Source organism: Myotis davidii, unplaced genomic scaffold (assembly GCF_000327345.1).
Source record: "Myotis davidii unplaced genomic scaffold, ASM32734v1 scaffold44, whole genome shotgun sequence".
NCBI classification, from domain to species: Eukaryota; Metazoa; Chordata; class Mammalia; order Chiroptera; family Vespertilionidae; genus Myotis; species Myotis davidii.
In genome coordinates this window covers 15,996,154-16,018,128 of record NW_006299705.1, presented here as the reverse complement: position 1 = coordinate 16,018,128, position 21,975 = coordinate 15,996,154, and the positions used below count along the sequence as shown (strand labels likewise).

General features: G+C 36.1%; 1 protein-coding gene and 1 long non-coding RNA gene across 13 annotated transcripts in view; one reads left to right on the top strand and one right to left on the bottom strand.

Moving 5' to 3' along the window:
* Positions 1-13,182, top strand: part of MCTP1 (multiple C2 and transmembrane domain containing 1) — a 422,223-nt gene extending 409,041 nt beyond the window's left edge. For all 11 annotated transcript variants that reach the window (XM_015571629.1, XM_015571627.1, XM_015571631.1 and 8 more), the window contains 4 exons: positions 2,547-2,656; positions 5,128-5,237; positions 10,167-10,264; positions 11,189-13,182. In XM_015571629.1, coding sequence (XP_015427115.1) covers positions 2,547-2,656; positions 5,128-5,237; positions 10,167-10,264; positions 11,189-11,260 — 390 coding nt within the window. In that variant the 3' untranslated portion in view covers positions 11,261-13,182. The remainder of the gene's footprint in view (positions 1-2,546; positions 2,657-5,127; positions 5,238-10,166; positions 10,265-11,188) is intronic.
* Positions 1,662-20,619, bottom strand: LOC107184954. Of its 2 annotated transcripts, XR_001515859.1 has the most exons (8): positions 20,554-20,619; positions 16,063-16,152; positions 15,601-15,668; positions 15,357-15,466; positions 10,480-10,538; positions 9,512-9,764; positions 4,678-4,743; positions 2,664-2,845 (listed from the first exon to the last, which is right to left on the bottom strand). It is a non-coding gene; the product is annotated as an uncharacterized LOC107184954 (long non-coding RNA). The 2 variants fall into 2 exon arrangements; XR_001515860.1 differs by lacking the exon at positions 2,664-2,845 and adding an exon at positions 1,662-1,699 and having other exon boundaries at positions 15,357-16,152.
* Between the last annotated feature and the right edge of the window lie 1,356 nt (positions 20,620-21,975).

Sequence of the window (21,975 nt, the reverse complement as noted above, 5' to 3'; positions counted from 1 at the left end):
ATCCCCCCCTCACCCCCCCCACGGGAGCACACTGACCACCAGGGGGCAGCTCCTGCATTGAGCATCTGCCCCCTGGTGGTCAGTGTGTGTCAGTGACCAGTCGTTCTGCTGTTAGGGTCAATTTGCATATTACCCTTTTATTATATAGGATTTTACTGCTATTATGAAGGAAATATTTTTCAAGTCATAATTTCAAATAGGTAAGACATTTTTTCCAATGAGCTTTTGCTGTATAACCAACATACTTCAATTTCAGCTTGATTTATTCTGTATGTAGAAAAGTATTTATAAGAGTACTTTACTTCATAGACATAAATGAACTCCCTACTTGAGAGACGACACTGAAGGCCATGAAGATGATTACAGCAGATTAACTTTGTAATTATGAAAGGAACTAAAAGGAGCCACTGGTTATCCATTTTATTCTAAAGTGTAAAATTGCGTAGGTGCAATTACACATTTATTTTTATTACTGAGGAGGGAAAAAAGACAAGAAATTGATTCACCCATGTCTGTAATAACAAAAAAAAGGCGAATTGAAGATAGCGGGGACTCAGAGTACCTAATTTTTCCTTATACTTTGAGCCTAATGCACCTCATCTACCTCACTGTCTGACAGTCCATTGTGGCATAACCAAGATGAATAATGTAGGCAATATCTTCCATGGGGATTACATTAAAAACAAAGGCTCTAAGTAACCGGTATCTAAAGATCATGTTATAAAACTGGTCCCCATGTCCTCAGTCCCACTGGACCCTGTTGTCCCTGGAGGTTGCATACACACCTGTCATTCACTTGCCCTTGGCTTTGAAGGTGGCAGGATGCCAGCCTCAGCCAAGTGTTCACAGTGCAAAGTGCTTCAGAGACTCCTCTGAAATGAAAGTCAGTATGTAAATGTGCAACATGACGACATTATTATTCTAGCTTCCTGGCGGCTTTCAGCACGCACTGCCTGCCACATGAGGTCTCAAGTGTTCTGGCACAGTGTGCAAGCGTTCGAAAGAAGTTAAAGGAATGAAATTGGAGCTACATTTTCAGAGCTATTCAAGCTGGCATGGAGGAATGGAGTCATGGAATCAGGGTTGGATGGTCTCCACCAAACAGCCCAGGCGAGTGCCTGTGATGCCAGGCTACTAAGCAGAATTTTCAATCGTGAAAGGCCACCAGTATTTCTTCCTCTGGGTCTAAAATTACAAAATGTACACACCTCCCCCAGGATCACACCATTCTCTGGGTGCTTTCTGCTCAATCCCCATCCACCCGTTCCCCGGAGCACACCAGTTTGCTTAAATCCAGCGTAAGTTTTAAAATGAAGAACTAAGTACAAAGAGGAAAAAAATGTTTAGTTAGAACCCTAATATAGCATAAGCTACTGTATGAAGTCTGTGGCTATTATTTTTCAGAGGGGGCCAGGCTTATTGTATATCTCATCTGTCTTCGGTACTATCCTAGAAAGTGTTCACTTAGTGGATTTTAATTGACCTTGTCATTTAACCAATCAGAAAGGATATATGCACCCCCATGTTCACAGCAGCACAATTTACAATAGCTAAGATTTGAAAACAGCCTAAGTGCCCATCAGTAGATGAGTGGATTAAAAAACTGTGGTACATCTACACAATGGAATACTACGCTGCTGTAAGAAAGAAGGAATTCTTACCATTTGCAACAGCATGGATGGAACTGGAGAGCATTTTGCTAAGCAAAATATGCCAGTCAGAGAAAGATAAATATCACATGATTTCACTCATTTGTAAACTAGACTTGTATGAATGCATATAAGCCTAACCAATGGACACAGACACTGGGGGTGGGGGTTGGGGTGAGAGCATGAGTGTGTGGGGGGGAATATATTATTTCAAAGAAGGGGAGGGAGAGAGAGAGAAACATCAATGATGAGAGAGAATTATTGATTGGCTGCCTTCTGGACTTCCCACAGTGGGGATTGAGCCTGCACCTGGGTATGTGCCCTGACTGGGAATCAACGATGACCTCCTGGTTCAAAGGTTGATGCTCATTCACTAAGCCACACTGACTGGGCAACCTTGTCATTTTTGTTTGCAGTTTTCATTCCTGTCAGGTCCTCTAATTTGTACCCAGCAGTCTCTGCTGATGAAATATCTGAAGCTAAAACCAAACTCAGGTGTGTGGGTGGTGGGGTCAAAAAACAAGGTCTACTAAGTAGTGAATCATGGTGGGTCCAGGGTCAGCACAGATCCTGGTTGTGGTTATTCTGAGACATGACCTATCTCTTAAACCTTTATACTTTCTTTCCCCCTGGCTGACATTTTTCTGATCATCAGGGCACCAGCAACAGAGTCTGAATGCCCTGCTTTGCAGCTACCTTTTATACTAGCACAGCTCCACAACAGTGGCTACTCTTCCTCCTACCCCTCCCTTTATATCCTGAATTCTCAAGTGATCCTTGTATGTAAGAAGACATAGAGTTTAAGTTTAAAAATGTTAAGACAGGGACAATGCAAAGAATTCAAGCACTGAAGAATACCATGACTCATACAGAACCTCTCTTTTTATTATGTTTTAGGACAGTGAAAAGAAGGGGTTTATAAATAAAATCTATGCCATCCAGGAGGTATGCATCAGTGTCCAGAACATCCTAGATGAAGCGGCTTCCTTAGGCGAAAGGATAAAGAAGTAAGTGATGCTGACACGTGGACCCTGGCCTTCTGTGGAGACAGAGTGTCCATTTGTTTCTCAGAGGGTGAAATGCCAATTCGTTTTGGCAGGGGACACTCCTTCTGGATGATCTATTGCTCAGTTTCATCATTATTTACTTTGTTTCTGTCAGTCTTTGGTTTTATGAAAGTTCTGTCAATTTCCTTCCTGAAATTTAGAACATATTGGTTGGAAAGAAATTATACTTGTAGCTTTGGAGAAATAACACCATTCTAAATTTTAACACATTTTCACAGTGAAAGGCTTTGTTCTTAAACAGAATATCAACTCATGATAAAAAAAAATAAATAAACTAAGCAAAATGAGGATTTCGGGTAAGGAAGACACACATTTTATTGTTGGCTGAGGTATATTTTCAAATTAATCTAAAATTTTTTGAAAGTGGTATTATATATAGCATCTTACCAAATATACTTTCAAATTTGTGTATTTATACAGCTAATATATTATACATGAAATAAACTAATGCTCGGCCATTAAAAATTTTTTAATTCTGTGGATTTTTAAAAATCACCTTTATTTTTTTGAGTAAGAAAATATCTAATGCAAAGTTAAGAAACATTCTTAATTTTATATTGTGTTTTACTTGAAATACTTTTTTACTAATCTACTTTTTAAAACAACTGTTTAATTATAAAAACAATAAGGTGATTTACAATTGAATATCAGTAAAAATATACTAAGGCCTCAAACTACTACTGAACTATATAAAAATTGGCCCACTCAAGAAGGGGTGCTGTATATCCAGTTAAGCCTACATTTTCCTAGTTTCATATATCCACTCATTGTTTATTGTTCGTAACCCAAAGTGTTCAGATTTGACTCTTTGGGCGTAAGTTGAAGAGGAGTAAGTTATTTAAACTAAAGGTTTGAGTCACTCGTTTAGTGCCTTTGATGTTTCAAGGGATAATGAGTCTTATTTCATGTAATTTTTTTGTTTAATACATTTCCACACATGCATAGATGCTGAGTTTCCACATTCTCGTATCACATTAGACAGAACAGCCTCCCTCTCACTCCCAAATGTGCCTCGAAGCAACGGTCAGTCTTAGACTTCTGAAAATTGATTCCCACGTTTGTCTTTTCCCTTCTTCCTCTCAATGTTTTTTTTCTCCATCTCTAAGAATGTCCTGCTGTTCTCCACACTCTGTCCATGAAGCACAGGGTGAAGTCCTAAATGGGGGCTTTCTCTACTGAGTGAGTGTTGTCCTTTCTGAGGTACACTGGGTGTTCATACCTGATGACAGCATCTCATTGGCACCAGAAGACCCTGGGTCAGCTCTCGGGCCAGGCTAGTGAATGCCTGAGGGAAAATGGTTCTTTATCTCTCTGGATGCTAAGAGACCTCAGAACAGGTGCTGGCTGGAAAACATGAGGGCCAGTTGAAGCAGAGGACCAGATCCTGGCTGTGGACCAGCCTGTGGTATACAGGGTTTTGTAGAACTTCCATAGGTGCAGTAGTGATACAGGGATAAGTATAGGCTGAGGTGCAGCCATCTTCTCTGCACAATCTCTTGAATATTAAAAAGAGAAATCCCCCTATAGTCACATGGAATATAATGCATATATTCAGAAAGCAGCTTCAGAAGCAATATTTAAGTACAAAGTGAAAAGTCTCTATAACTGCATTTTGTTATTCATTCCAGAACTTTCTTGAATGGGGATCATATTCTAGATTTAGATTCCACAATGCGTTGTGGGAAATGGACAATCTTGTTTCCCCTGACATTAGCTACACTGGTAAGGATTCTTACTCTTCCAAGAGGAGAAAGAAAGAACACAGGGAGCCCTCCAGTGAAGCTGCCCAGAAGACAGGTTTTCTGAGGAAAGAGCCAGTGCCCTTGCACAAGGAACAGTGTGATGGATAGCTCTGAGCTGAGCCCCAGGAGAGCAGGCAGACCCTCAGCCTTCTGTTCTCTCCACAAGCAGCAGAAGCAAGGGAAGCACAGGTGTAAGGGAGGGAAGACATGATTCTTTACCTGGCAAGTTATAAGTCGCTCACTCTAGCCATGGGAGGAAAATGATAAAGTCCAAAAAGCCAAACCCTAAAAGTAATTGAAAACAAGACAATCAGATTGATGCAACTTTGGCTCTTTTACTAAAAAAAATTTTTTTTAAATATTAAACATTTGACCTCAGGATACAAAAAGCAAGCTATAGCTAGCTACAAAACTAAGGAATAACTCCTAAGTTATGCTGAGACACAGTACTGGAAGAAAATCTCTTAATAATCATCCTTTTTTGGATCAAAAACTGCCCAGGACAAACCCCACTCTGAGTGAATATAACACACATTACCAGGAAATTAGAACAAAAACACTAACATTTATCCACATCATGTACAATTTCTTATTCCTTTAAATATCTTTTGAGGCCTAATCCCTTCCTGATAAGAAATGCTACATTGCTAATGTTAACCTTTCATTCAGTACTTTCAACTGGACGGTCCCATTCCTAAGCTGGCTGGCCATCGTGGCCCTCTGTGTGTTCACAGTCGTGCTGTACTTCATTCCACTGAGATACATTGTCCTTGTCTGGGGTAAGTAAAGCCTTTTTCTTTTCTTTTTACTGTCTTAGCTGCTAAGAACAAACTATTTTTAAGGGATGAATTATCCTGTCAGTAGTTCCGTATATTTATGGTCATGAAGCTACTCCATGATGAAAAGAGACAGGTCGGTTAAAAATCACAACAGTATAACGATCTAAGTCTACCTGCAAAATGCATTTTTCTTATCTGGCACCATAGGCTCCATCATACTATAAACATGTTGCTGTGCAGATTCTTCATATATCAAAGAGTAGCTCGGTCTAGATATCACTCTGATTTATTTTCACCACTTATACGTAAACAGAGGCATTTCGAGCCATATGGTGCGTTCAGGACAATATGCTTTTGTGCTATGGTGCTCTGTCTTGTGGAAGTGTCTGTAAATATGGTACTATATATGGTCACCTGTAGGATACAGAAAAGGGTCCCTGTCATTGACAGGCTGCTTAGGAACAAGAAACCTGCTTTATGTGTACTAAATAAGAATGCTTCTGCAAAAACCCCCTTTAAAAGTAGTTTCGGGTCCTAATTTTTAATGCAGTTATGCCGCATGCCAACAGTCCTCATGTACCAAGTTTCAGCATTCTTGATAGTTTTGAGGTTCCTCCTACCCGCGCACCCTCCCCCCCCATATCTGACAAAACTCTTGGTTTGGAAAATTCAATTCTTAATCTCTAAGACTGACTAACATATAAAACTATGACATTAATTATATACATACATACATATATACATATGCATATACATGCATAGATATTACATATGCACACACACAAGACTGGGTAGAAGTAGAATTCTCTACTTGCCCCTGGTCTCCACACACCTAAGCTTGCTAAACCTATATGAAATGCAAAGAACTGAAATGGGCCTTGACTCCAGACAACATGTGCTCGTACAACAAAAAGACCAAAGAGAATGTTTTGTTCTTTTCTTTTTAAGGCTTTAACGCACTATGCTGGAATAAAGGGAGAGGGGTCAGATGTCTCTAAGCCCTCCAGTTTTAGGATTCCTTTCTCCCTACTGTTTTTGGCCTCTTTTCCTACCATGAATACTCCCTCTTACCACTTACCATAAACTTACCTCCGCATCTTGGGTGGGGAGTAGGATAGTAGGAATAGTGACTATTTGTTCTTAATTTCTATAGTTTAAATAAACAGTTTCACCTAATACAGTACTTCCACTATGCTAGGGAAGAGGCTTTTTCCACCATGTTCTTTTTCCCGAGTGTGGCCTCTTTTCCTACCATGAATACTCCCTCTTACCACTTACCATAAACTTACCTCCGCATCTTGGGTGGGGAGTAGGATAGTAGGAATAGTGACTATTTGTTCTTAATTTCTATAGTTTAAATAAACAGTTTCACCTAATACAGTACTTCCACTATGCTAGGGAAGAGGCTTTTTCCACCATGTTCTTTTTCCCGAGTGCCGTGGTCGGCAAACCATGGCTCATGAGCCACATGCGGCTCTTTGGCCCCTTGAGTGTGGCTCTTCCACAAAATACCATGTGCGGGCGCACACTTACAGTGCGATTGACTGCTGAGCCGCAGTTTGTCGACCACTGCCCTAGTGTATGCTCCAGCCCTCATCTTGCATTCCTTTCTGATATTTAAAACAGATGCTCTTATCGTGAAGGAATTAGAGTAGAGCATTTGGCAGTTTATTACCTCTAACCAACTGAGAGCCACTCCTGCCATCTAGGTTGTGACAGGTGGTGAACCTCTGTTTTTGTTTGCCCAGGTTCTTGGAACCTGGAGACCATGGCAGACATCTCGCTCTGTAACTTGGGAGCCACTGGCTGTCTTAAATGTAATTTTTAGAGAATGTGTGTGGGCCTCTTGTTTCATTCACTGAAATGAAACAAGAACAGTATTCCCTTTAGTAGTACGTGATTGCTGAAGTACTAACCAGAAGTTTCAGAGGGACCTCACATGGGGACACAGGAAGAGAAGAAAATCATACCCTAACGAAGAGCCACAATGCTCTAGCTCATGGCCCAGGTCTCACCAGACCACTGCTTTCATATCAAGTTGCTTATGTATTTCTATGTGCATGTTTGGTAATTTAAGTGCAACACAAATTTAAAAACAGACTTGTCACATTGAAAATCTACATTATCACACAGAATATGTAGGACAGATACTTCTAAGTTTTATACATTATTTTTACATTTCACCCGCATTGACCCTTTATCCACACTGACTCTTCAGGTAGTACAGAGGATTAACTATTGAGTAATTTAGCATGGGTAGATGTTTGTCTCTAATGATTCTTGGCTGTTGTGATCCAAGTTAGTCAATCATGGCAGCATCTTTTGCAAGAATTTAATGTACACTTGTAATTTAAAAGAAAAAGTGGTTTCTAAAAATCCCAATGCCAGAGATACATTTTTTTCTTGTGATGAGAACTTTTAAAATATACTTTTAGCAATTTCAAAAATGCAATTACAGTATTATTAACAATAGTCACCATGCTAGTCACCAAATCCCCATGACTTATTTATAACTGGAATTTTGTACCTTATGACCCCTTTAGCCCATCATCCAATTCCCTCTTCTAGTAACCACCAATCTGTTCTCTGAATCTATGAGCTCATTTTTGTTTTAGATTCCATGTATGAAATCATACAGTATTTGTTTTTCTCTGACTTATTTCACTTAATATAATGCCCTCAAGGTCCATCCATATAGTTGGAAATGGCAAGATTTAGTTCTATTTTTATGGCAGAATAACATTCCATTATATATCACATTTTCTTTATCCATTCATCCATTGATTGACACTTTGGTTGTTTCCATTATTTTGGCTATTGCAAATAAGGCTAAATGAACATGCAGTGCATATATATTTTTGAGTTAGTGTTTATTTTATTCAATTAAATACTCAGAAGTGGAATTGCCTGTTGATACTGTAGTTCTATTTTTAAATTTTTGAGGAACCTTCATACTGTTTTCTGTAGTGGTTGCACCAATTTACAATCCCACCAAGAGTATACAATGATTCCCTTTTTCCCACATCCTTGCCAACACTTACTTTTTTTTAACAGGTGTGTCATTTTGGTTTTGATTTGCATTTCCCTAATCAGATTCCTGTTGGCCATCTGTATGTCCTTTGGAAAAATTTCTACTCAGGTCCTAGCTCAAAGAAGATATACAAATGGCTCAGTTGGTTGGAGAGTCATCCCATATACCAAAAATTGTGGGTGTTCTCCCAGTCCAGGCACATACCAAAAGCAACCCATCAACGTTTCTGTCTCTCTCTCAAAATCAATAAAAACATCCTTCAGCGAAGATTAAAAACACACACAAAAAAACACCACAATGAGATATCACTTTACACCAGTAATAATGGCTATTATCAACAGGACAAGAAATAACAAATGCTGGTGTGGGTGTGGAGAAAATGGAACTCTTGTGCACTATTGGTGAGACTGTAAATTGGTATAGGCACTATAGAAAACAATATGGAGGTTCTCCAAAAAATTAAATTAGAGCTACCATATAATCCAGCTATTCCACTTCTGGGTATTTATCTAAAGAAATCCAAAACACTAATTTAAATAAATAAATATAATATAATGGTACGTGATTGAAGATCATATATATGTGTGTGTATATATATATACACACACACATATATATACACACACATATACATATATACATATACATATATATGATCTCCCTCTGTTCATTTTAGTATTATTTATAATAGTCAAGACATGAAAGCAACCTAGGGGTCCATCAGTAGTGAAATTACTGGTACATATCTATATAATGGAATATTAATCAGCCATAAACAGGAATGTAATCTTGCCATTTGAGTCAACATGAATGGACCTAGGGAGTATTATGCTATACATATTTCCTATATATAGTAACATTGCTATATTATATAAAGGAAAGTTGTTAAGAGAACAGATCCTAAGAGTTCTCATAGCAAGAAATATTTTTCCTTTCTTTGCTTTGTAGCCCTATGATAGATGTTAAGTAAGCCTACTGTGATAATCATTTCATATGCTATACACCTTATCCCTATATAGTCAAGTATGTGAATTACTTCTCAATAAAATTGGAAGGAAAATAAAGCTAGGTAGTTTGGGGGCTTCTTGCTCATGTATAAGTCTTTAAAAAATGGGGATGCCTGATATGGGGTTCAGATCCTATGCTCCTCAGGGAGAGGCTCTGGATTGGAGTTCCCTCCAGACTGTAGGTGCTGCACCGGGGGGTGGGGTTTATTGTGACATTGTGCCACAGACACTCCTACCTGTTTCCATGTGGGCCTTTTCTTGTTCATCCAATGTGTAGTATTCACTCAGCCAGTTTTCAGAGAAAGTTTTCCCATAAGCAACTGTAGATCTGGTGTGTTCATGGGAGTTCAGGATCCTTTTATACCGCCATCTTCAGAGCTGGTGATAAATCCTTTCTCGTTTAAAGTAACTTTGAAATAAAATCAAGGTCTTCTACACATTTAGCCTGCATAACAGTGACACCCCCCCCCCCACACACACACACTTTATCTTTTGAAAAAGAGAAAATCAATAAATAAGACTTCTTGCCTACAATCCCAATCAAAAATGCAGGAAGACAATTTTCATCATAGATGGGACACTAAAGCAAAGCTGCTACGTACAGTAACACTGAGGGGAGAAGCAAATAAGGTCATTGACTATTCTTGTCAGGTGGCTTTTATTTCCCAAATGCAAAGGAAGCCACTAAAATACAAAGAGAAAAACAGCATCCATTGGGTTGGGAAGGAGAGAAGAAGGGTACAGGGAAGGAAGAAAGATAGTAGGATTTATTGGTTCATTCAAGGTTAAATGGCACCTTAATCTAGACCTTCGAATCACTTTAATACATTTGCCAGAAATGTGTTTTCTACAACAAACTTTGGAGATTTCAACAATCTATCACTTTTTCAGGCATCAATAAATTTACAAAAAAGCTTCGGTGTCCCTATGCAATTGACAACAATGAACTGCTTGACTTCCTTTCTAGAGTCCCTTCAGATGTACAAGTGGTATGTAGATTTCATTATTACTACTATTTTAATGTCGGGTAGCATTAGGTTTTATCTTTATATTCTTTTAATTTCAAAGGTTTCAAAGAGACAGGTAAAGTTAATAAAGCCTATAGCTGATCGTGCTGTTGAGAAATTTAGCCTACTTGGGGTGCTAACCTAGCAGAACTCATAGAGAAGAATGGGGAATGACAGGGGTTGCATCAAGCACCTACCAGAGCCGTCAGGGACTAGGAAGGTTCAGCTGGAGACTGTGAAGGGAAGTCACCATGACCTGAAGGGAGGAAACAGGAATATGAGATGATGAAAGTAAAGTGTGCCAGTGGACATTTGGAGAAAAACACCTCTGTGCACAATCGCACAAATTGAATGAATTTTAAAGATGCATATTTGAAGTCAGTGAGTGGGGGAGAAGGCTTTTTGAAGACTGGAGCATATCTTAATTCTTTAAAATCCTTTCAGGTTAATCAATACCCATTAATCAACTATTTTCAAAGTAAAATGAGAAATGTTTTTAACAAAATCTTGAAACTGGGTTACAGTGATACCTTTTCCCTTTGTTCCAGTTGAGTTTATTTAGTATCAGACATGAGAGCGAGCTGGATATTAAACCTATATTAAACAAAAATCTGTAAAGAACCATTATCCATCGCTTCACAATAGATGAGATGGTTCTGCTTTTAATGTTATGTCTTATGGACAGTGAAAACCCACGTCTGTTACCAGAGGTCACATCGGGGCTCTCATGTAGCTCCTGGCAGGACTCCCCTCAGACTCTTGCTGTATCACTCTATTGTGTTCTGTATCCCAGCTGCAGATCTCATACAGCTTCCAGAGTGAGCACTTTTTCCTCCAAGCAGTCTTTCCTTCCTTTGCCAGAAAGTGGCCACCTGACCAGTCTTTCTCTGAACTCTGTTTAAACAGGTGCAATACCAAGAATTGAAACCAGATCCCTCTCACAGCCCATGTAAAAGGAAGAAAAACAATCTTGGCTAGCTAGCCCCAGCACTGAGGAGACCAGCATCTGCTCGGGAAGACACAAAAGGCTTCCAGCCTCAGCAGCATTTCCTTTCTTCCTGCTTTTTATTTATTTTACCTCTTAAAACATGATCGTGAGAACTTGTAAATAGTGTATAAGGGCATGTGTCTTTGAAAATATACTTCCATTGTACAGAATCAATTTGATAAAAAGTTTACCTTCTGCTGTATGAAAGCCTTGTTAGTGGTGGCTAATAATATAGCACACTGGAACAACAAATGTAAGAATGGTAACACTGGGAGACACACACTTCTCTAATTACAAGTGGAAGAACCAGATTAGATTATATGCTTTGTTTTGCCTGATGGAAATCTAGATACATGTTAAAGTTTTTTTCATGTGACTATTTTTTATCTGAAAAGTACATTGCAGTTTTCTATGTTTTACACTTTTTGAAAGGGAGGAGGGAGTCCCAAGATGTGAATAATGGAACAGATGCATTTCAATTTCACATAAATTCTGATTTCAGATCCTGACATTTATTCCTGACCAAAGATTTAGATATGACTAGGCTGACTTTAAGTAAGTTAATGAGTGAAGGTATATTCACCCCTCAAAAGAATCTTCTATACTCTGAAATCCTACAAAAAAAAACAAACAAAAACTGTCCTATCATTCCATCTAAAACCTTAAAATCTCTACAGGATTACACATAAATACTGCCAGGTTTATAAATGAATGCCTATCTGAATTTTTATACCTACCACTACTTTAATTTGTATCAAGTTAGAAAATTAGCAAAATTTCAGTAAACATACTAGCAAACTAAATCCATATTGCTTTTGGTGTCAGATTATACCCCTGTATATCTAAAAATATTTAATACTCACATGTTCTCACAGAAAAAAAGTTATGTGCTTTCTCATTAGATTACTGAAATCTTTAATGCATACTATGATTTTTGTTATTAGTGTGAATTGTAATATAGAGAATGCAGTGTGTTAAGTGATATGCCAATGTTTCATTACATTCATTTATAGAAAAAAAATAATCATTCTTGAAAATATGAATGCATGAACACATATTTTGTAAAATAAACTGTATGGGGAGGGGGAGTTTGCCTTTAAAAAGATTTCACTACTTACTATAGAATCTATATTTAAAAACTGCATTCTCAAGACTCTTGTGGTAGTTTTTCTATTTAACTTCAAGTGAGTATACCTCTGGAAAGAGAAATAATTTGGTGAGTATGTCTTACCCCCTCCCGACTTGGTAGGGGATTAAGCTTGCCTAAAATTGCTACAGAATGTTTTGCACTACTTTATTAATAATAGACTGAGATAGGGTGAAGATGGGGGTTGTGTTGGAAAACTGTAGAAAAGGCCGAAGCAAGAAACATATCTCTCTAAATTCTTTAACAATAAATTTAATCTCATCAGAGCTGATTTTTTAAAGTATTTTTATTTTAAAGCTATGTTGTTAAATACTATTTCTTATGATAGAACTATTTTGATCTGTTTATACACTATGGTTGAAAGATTGTCAATTAAATCCCTTTCTATAGAAAGGCTTTGACCTCAATAAGCTCCATTTAGTGCATCATGTTTGTAACGACATGCTTATATTCACACACCATGATTATATGTTGCTAAGACAATACTCCATGAAGTTGATGTTACTACAGAAAGTTTGCTGATAGGATAATTTGTTTGAAATTACCTTTGATTATATCTTGTGTGAGGTTTACATTTCATGCTGACAGTGTCTGCTCAAATGTCTACAAGCCTGATATTCTATGACCCCAGATGTACCTAGTGGATAGTAACCATTAACGGATTAGTAAGTTTTGTTTCATTCTATGAAATTTCAGATGTTTAGTTCAATGGTAATGTTGACTATACATTCACTGCATTAAATAAAAAATCTTTTCTAAGTAAAATCAGTACTCCTTTTTTTGGTGGCTGAGGGAGGATTGTGTGCATATTCTTGTAAGTGACACTTAGAGAAACTCATGTTTGGTTTGGACATATAAGGCTTTCCCTGAATCCTAGACTTTTTACAAAATTCAATACCTTCTGAGGGGTGAGCATCCAAGGAAGCTGACAGAGGAGTAAGAACTCTCTGGAGGCATGAAAGTGATATTCATAGGAATCTTCATTGCTTTTAGAAACTACTGCATTCAAGGCTAAAAACAAGAGACTATGTCTAGTAAAATTTTAACTCTTTCTCCTATGTGAGGGGTTTACAGAGCTGTTTAACTTTAGAGAGATTTGCCATGTAAATATTTCAAGATGTCTGACACCTATTTAGATTGCTAAATACAGAAATCATGTGAACTACTAAATACGTTCCTCAGTATTTTTTTAGTGAGTCAACTCATTGAAGGTCATTCATATTCCAACTATGATACTTCATAAGAAATGCATATTTTAACTTTTTTTCATCTATAAAAAGAATTCAGTACTTCTGATTCATTTTGGTACTGTTCCACAGACTCAAATTGATAGATTCTGTAGGGATTCCAAAATACTTTTGAATCATTCTGTGCACAAGGGAAATCTGAATAGGCAGATTCTTTAGATTACTTTGCTCTGTGGTATATTTATTGAGTACCTAGTATATGACTTGCCCTGTCATAGGCAATGATCACCCCAATGACGGTGTATTAAAATCAAATCTGGAGCTAAAGTATAGTGAGAGCAAAATTTAGCTGATATATTTCTGAAAGTATATTTTATAGAGTTTTATTCTGTATTTAAAAGTGAAGAAAACTTCAGTGGTAAGCTCTCTTAGGGACCGTAAGAACTTTTCCCATTTTTATCTCAGTATCCAAATGTCCCTAATACTGAATGTAGTCTACTCTTGTATTAACAAGTCTTACTCCGAAGCTTTTAGTTTCTACATCTGTTAAATGTAACTGAATATTTATCTTTGACTTTTGTACTCAGCTTAAAATTATGGCAACTAATGCTCTAGAAATACAAATAAAGACAGCCACCATTACACTTTTTGCAAAAGCCTCAGATTATTATTAATACTTATTTAAATTCTGGGACATGTATCAAGTGTGAGTGTGAGTATGTGTGGACAGATGCCTATTCATTTGGTTAGAATATCTAGAATCAGCCTTTTCTAACTGCTCAGACAAGTATGAATTAAAACCACAAGAAAATAACATAATGAATACTTACAATAGTGTCACTCCTTTAAATTATAATTCTCTTTCCTAGGATGACTGGTATAACTCACTGAAGACAACAACAACCCACACACATTTTTTTTTTTTTAGCGAAAATGTAACCTCTTATACCTCAGGCTTTTTACATTTGTACAGTGGCAGGAACATCATAAGATTTATTCTAGCTGAATCTCTGAGATTTAAGAAATATCAAGGAAAATCTCTCATTATGTAAGAACATTATGGAAATAAAAATGTCACATGCAACTGAAACTAACAGCACTATGAAAAGTTCGCTGAAAATGTAATTTTTACATTTGTGCTTTTACCAAAGGATCTGGATTAACCCCCACCCCCTACTCCAAAAGTGAAACAACCAAATATATAATTGGTCTCAAATAAGTTTCAACTTATTGGTATCCTCTGTCCTTCACATTAAAAACTGACAATATAAAACTGTTCTATGCACAAGCAATGTTTTTGTAGACAGGTTTATTTATATTATGGTTGTGTTTCCAAATGTTACTGAAAAATTATATGACTCCATTTTTAAAAAGGAAACCAACTAGCACAGCTGCTCTGCTCAATTAACAGTGTTACTCTAAACCAGGGGTGGGGAACCTTTTTTCTGCCAAGGGTCATTTGGATATTTATAACATCATTCGAGGGACATACAAAATTATCAACTTAAAAATTAGCCGTACTATATTTGATCAAACATTTAATTAACTCACCCCTAATGCCTTGGCAGGGCCAGACCATATGATTTTGAGGGCCTCATACAGCCTGTGGGTCAGATGTTCCCCACCCCTGCAAGTTGAAACCTTTTTTTTTAAATCAAGTTAAACAAATAGTTATGCAAGTACCTGTGCCAAAGTATTTTCAGTTGTAGCAAAAATAAAATAATTCTCCCAAAGAGAAAAGGAATGACCAACCTGAAAGTCAATGAGCAAACCTTCAAACCACCTCTTAGTTTCTCAGGAGGAATGCATCTGATGAAATACCAAGATCTGGTTGAGTATGGCTGCTGCTGCTGCTGCTGCTGCTTCTAAGGCAAGGTGATAATATAAGTTCATTCCACTTTCTAGTCAAAGACAAGCTTCAGAATGCCAAGAGTCAACTTGACGCATGCTATCTTACCAGAGTTCAAAATGGTAACAAGTTTAGGGGAAATGCTACCTTTATAGCGAAAGGTGCACACCTGGCCCCAACCACTCTTAATTGTCTCTTGATTACTGGAGACATACCTGCAATAACAGTGAAGAGAAATTATAGTTACAGCTGGACCACAGAAAAAAAAGGTAAGGGTGAGGTAATGCCATTACATGTTCTAAGTTCAGAGATCTTCTTTTAATAAAGCTACTCAAAGAAGTGGAAAACTTTAAACTCTACATCATCTCCACAAAACATTCTTCCTTTTATATAGTAGTATGATAATTACAAGTCAAAATTTGTGTCTAACATGTAATACTGGAACCATGTAAAACAATTTATTGGTGTCAAATTTGATAAAGATTGAAATATCTATTTTCTACTGTACAGTGAGGGATATTTGTGATTTTGTCTTTGTTTTTTATAATAAGGGAGGTAGATCACTCAAGTTCTGACCCAACCTTACATAATGGCATATCTACCACTTACCTTTTTCCTGGAACTCTTAGACTTCAGATTCCATTAACATAAGAGAACTAGCAAACCACGGCAGGGTTTTTGAAGCACATGGGAACGCACCTGGAAAATCCCACATACTATGAATACTTAAAGTAGTTTTAAAACAGACCAAAGTGGTGTTCTACTTTATTTGAAGTTGCTGAACAGGACTTTATAAATTTCCTTGGATGAAAAAATGCATTTTCAGGTATAACAGAGAAAAACTTTTTTTTAGGGGGGTGGAGAGGGGATGTTATCACAAACATTCAGCACTTGATAACCAAGAGTCAGGGAACTGAATCTTGTGGGGTAGGGTGCCAGGTACACACCATCCATTCTTGTGGCACTCTGACGCCAACACAAAGAACACACACCAAGTTACCTGATTTCCCACGATCTCTTATAACTGTGATACATTCCTGGGAAGCAGGTGAGAAATCTCCCCCACAAAATCACCTTGATGTGATATTCTCTCCAGCATTCTGTAATTATGATGTAGGCACCCAATGCATTTATAGAAAACAACTGTTAAAACAGTATATTTTCATTGTACTACTTAGAACAGTACCTTAAAAGAAGCTGTTTCCCTGGCCTTCAAAGAGGGGCAAAATAAGAATGTCTGGAGCACTGTAGCAAGATACTTTGACTTAGATTTCTCCGTAGATGGCTGGCTGTTTATACCTGCACCGATGTTATAAATAATAAGACCTATATTAACACGTAAAGCGCCCAGCCTGTGTTGTCTTCCGGACAGAAAGTATAGTGTCAGTCACCGTGACTGACTGGGAAGCTTAACGTGTTAAAAAGTGAATGTTTTGCAGATCTATGATGATACAAGAAAAAAATTCTCTAATATAGTAGTGAACTCCTTTCGAAGTCGTTTAATGTACAACCTTTGATAAGTGTAGCCATCATTTAATCTTCCTGTCTCACTGCTTTCTGGTGTTGAATCTGGGATGGGGGGCGGGGGGGACAACCCACCAGAGGAGAAGTAATTTTGAGATTCCATGGATACTTCTAAAGTCAGAAAAGGTGACAGTGAAGACATGAATGACTCCACAAGGCATCTGCATGAAGTTCAACCTTTAGCAACTTAAGAATCCCACTAAGGAGTCATGACTCACCCAACATGGCGAGGCAATACTTACAAGGGAATTACAATACAGATTAAACAAGTACATGAGTGACAAGATAAGCCAGATTTACTCTCAAAGGAGGGGCATACAGTATAAGTGTGTTATTTGAGATTTGCAATAGGTGATATTATGTTTAATTAAATCCTACACTGACGAAAAGTGGTATATTTTAAAATATACTTTATATTTTAAAAATCCAGTAGATGTCAGTTTAATATATGACACCTTTAGAAAACTTCAAGACTGATCCTCTTACCTATATCAGGAGCATTACTTTCAAAAATAAATTGGCTACTGGTATTAAAAACAAATATGTTTCATTACAAAGAAATTTGGGGAAGTGAAAATGAAATATTCAAAATTATATCACAAACACAAACATTATTAGCAATGCATTTGCTTACAATCCTTTCCCCTGTGTGATTTTACTTAGAGGAAATTTTAAATACATTGAAATAGTTTCTCTTTTTAAAAAATAACTAAAATTAGTCAATAAAAATATCATTGAGTGGAACCAATTCAGCCACTTTTTTATCAGCCACTTTTTGTAAATGACTCTGAACCTCCTATTAAAACCATTTCCTCCAATAACATGACAGTATGAACTTAAACGTATTTTGAAAAGAGTAAAAGAACTGAAATCACAAGAAAATAAATATGAGAAATCTCAATTTGCCTAAACTTGAGAAGACTGAATATTACTAGTCAAAATATCCTATTTCTGATGATACCATTAAAACTGCTATTTTTCTTATTTTTTGTTTTCTATAGAAATTCACTTAAAAGACCCTACCACAAAAGAATGACCTTCAAGCTTGATATATTAAACATTAACATTTTTTCAAAGACACAATTTATTCCTGAGATTAGGAGATTTGTCTATATGTCCTACATCTGATTTTATACCTCCCCTAACTTCTCAATCAATATATTAAACAGCGTCTAAAAATTTTAACCCTTTTAATTCCTTTAAACCAGAATGATTCCTACCCACTTTCCCCCTCATCCCTTTGCTCAGTTTTCATTACAATTCTTTTTAGTTTTCATAAAATGCTCTTTAAAATGTGTATTCTAATTCTACCAAATTTGTTATTGCTTTAATTTTGTCTCTAGGATGCAAAAGAGAAGCAATACAAAATTTTAAAAAATACATTTTCAGGATGAAGTTGGAACAAAAACCTATTATAAATCAAACAATTCTGGTCACTAGAAAAATTTATCAGTGTCATGACATAAACCATTGCTGACCTAACCTTTAAGTTGAGAAGTACTGGCAACAAACTAAGTTCTTTTTTATCTGTCACCACTTTAAGATTAATGATTTTATTCAACATGACTATTTCATTTGAAGAGAGAATGGAGAATCATTGGAAATTTTAGTTCATCTACTATTAAGATAAATGATAACATAATCGGTGTAAATTCAAAGCTGGACTCCAGATTTTCAGTTCAGTACAATTTACCTGCTGGAAGTGCTAAGCACATTTTTAAAAAATGTCCATTCTTTGGTAGAACTAAATCATATGTTCCAAAGGAGTTAGCCATTCTCTATTAATGTGTAACACCCATTATGCATTAAAGTTCACTTGATCCAATTTAGATACTTTTGAAAGGAAGTAAATTAGATTTACCAAATCTGAATTAAACATTCTATAAAGCTTTGGGGGTCATAATAAAAAAAATGGAAGAAATAGTTCAATTTTAATTGGAGACAGCTTGTGTTTAAACAAGGAATTTTTATTACTTTTTTGGTCTATGTTAAAGGCAATATTATATAAATAATATATACTTATTAGAAATATGTTTATATTAAGTTTAATATAAATATTATATACTTATTAGTTTTTATAAGTGATTACTAGTTACTCTGCTAATTACACTGTTTGATCATAATTCAGCAGGCAGTTTAGAAAACCAGAAGAGTTCACTATTTACTTGTTTTAAAAATGAAAATGTATGTGTATATTCAATAGTACAAAGACAGCATTTTAAAAAATCAGTCAACTGAAAAAAAAGAAAAAATGAAAAAAAAATCAGTCAATTGTATCTAATACTAAGGGTTATATACTATATTTCAAGATTTTCATGTTTTTTAAAAATGATAGTATAATTGCATCTATAACCAAAAGCACATAGCTAAGCTAAAAAGACTTACAGTACTGAATTCAAATATAAAGATATTAGAAAATATTTATATATAAAATATGCAAAAAATGTAATTTTATTTGTAATTTGTAAGTACAACCAAAGAGATTACAAAGCTTCTTTTTCAAATAATGTAATAGAATTTTCCCCCCTCTAAATATTCACATAAATTCACGCCTCAAGAAACAAAGATGTTTATGGGTCTTTGTTGCTTGGTGCTTTTATAAACTGGAAAACATGATTAAAAATGTTTTGGATGTTCTCAAATATTTACTTAAGAGGGAAAACTCTTTTCTAAACATCTAATAATCAATGATGTCAAAATATCTTACATTTGTTTCTTCTGAAAAAATATTGTTAGTATTTTTAGGATTTGTAGTATCTTGAAAGATGGATGCCTGGAACTAAATAAAACAGTACCACAACTTTTTCTAACTAATTAAGTAGTCTAAAAATATTTAATTCTTTATCAGAGCAAGCAACCACCAAAATATATCCTCCCAAAATTCATTTTAACATACAAGGTGAATTTTTTGATAGTTAACTATTGCATTCTCCAGTTTTGACATCAGCAGCCATTAATTTCAAGGATGCCATCACTGACCTTTCTAACTCAATCCACATTTGTTATAAAAACAATTATCATTCTGAATTCTGCAAACTGCACGTCAAAAAGAGGTGTGACTGGTGTGGAAGCCACAGGATAAATGCCTGAGGGAAGGAGTGCCTCATGTCACTCAAAGATGACCCCTTCCTACTGATTAAGGAGCAACAGTGACAGGCTCTCATCAAGTTCATCACTTAACTGGAAAGGTGTGTAAAGTCATATGGATTGCACATTCCACCAATAATGGAGATATTCATTTCGTTTAATTCTCTGTAACAGCATAAACAAATCGACAAGCATTTCCTGGCATTTATATAAACTATACTAGCATTAATGCATTTGTGTTTACCTAGGAATGAGTACTAGTTCATTAAGAATGCAAAAGCATATCCTATGTACTATTCACTCTAAAATAAAATTGCTAAAATCATACTGATCAAAGGATTAAACTCTTAAACCTTTGTAATATTCACATTTAAAAGCTAAAACAGAGCACCATTAATGTAAATTTTAGAAATGTGCAAAACTGGAATTAATTTATTCAATAGCCTATACAGAAGACAATAAAATTAACAATATTTAAGGCCAGTTTACCTTCCTGGACTGTACGCTTTCCTCCTTTCATGGTGGACAGCCCATCAAGCACACCACCTGGTAAGTAACAGGTGTTCAAGAAACGAAGAATTTAAGACAGTGGTTAATTTCACACTTGATTTATACGAGGATTAATGTTTTCCTAGTCATCTTGTAGTTAATGATATGACAAAAAATGTATATACTTCAACCACTTTATTATGCCTAGGGAATTAAGAACTAACAAGCTAGAAAACTCTAATTTTAGAGACCCTTCCTAAGGAGTTTCTGGGACCTATTTTAAATTTTTTATATTCCAAATATTTGTGGGGACTACGCATAATGAAAACTGAATTTCAATAGCTCAGAAATCTCTTTTTCAAACTGTATTGTAATAAATGCTTTTATGGGCTCCTTAAAAAAAATTCCATTGAGCTATGATATGAATTCTGGCAGAGTAAAGTGAAGAACAGCATTACCCAGCCTATCTTCAGCCACTAACTAAAAAGCCAGGATTCGAAGACTATGAATTTTATTAAAATTTTGACTTCCTCCACCTTTAGGATAGATTTGAGGCAATTACGTTTTCTAAATTGTAAGTAATTATATTGGGAATGTTCTCATTGCAGGTTTAGTTAGGTTCATATACATTTATTGGTATTGCTAACTAGGCCACCGAGCATAGTAATTTATGTTGGGCCAAGTTGTGCTTCTGCAGAAGTGCAAAGTTGCAACACCTTTTTAAAGACAGAGACCTCAATGGCCTTAGAGTGTTTAATACTTCGTGTCATCATGGCTTATAGAAGTTGGCAATTAGGAATTCAAATATACTAATTGCAACTAAGTGAGTATTTCTTTGGAACATTAAATTTAAAAAGCTTTTTCTTAGCAGTGCAAAACCATAACTTTTCACTTAAATAATTCATGATAACTAAAAAAGGGAGGTAAGAACTAGAAAGGAAGTAACTTTTTTAGTGCCGTATCAGGTGTTAGCACTAACAATTCTTCACAACAAAGATACCTGGTGTTATCTCCATTTGATAGGTAAGGAAAATAAAGCTCAGAAAGGAACTTGCTTTGCAATTTAGTTACCAGTAATAAGAAATTAGACAAGGATTTAAAACTAAGTCTGATGTCAAAGTCTATATTTTTAAGTTTATATTAGTTTACAAAGCAAAGTTATTCTGGATTCCTTCAACTAAAAAGTGGTTACTGTTTAGAATAAAAATGTTCTTATTCATTATCTGGGGAATCTATGAGCATTTTAATGTTCCTTAATGTCTTCTCATCACTGGGACTTTGGCAGATTAAGATTAAAAAGAAATTTGAGCCCTAGCTGGTTTGGTTCAGTGGATAGAGCATTGGCCTGCAGACTGAAGGGCTTCAGGTTCAATTCTGGTCAAGGGCACATGCCTGGGTTGCTGGCTTGATCCCCAATAGGGG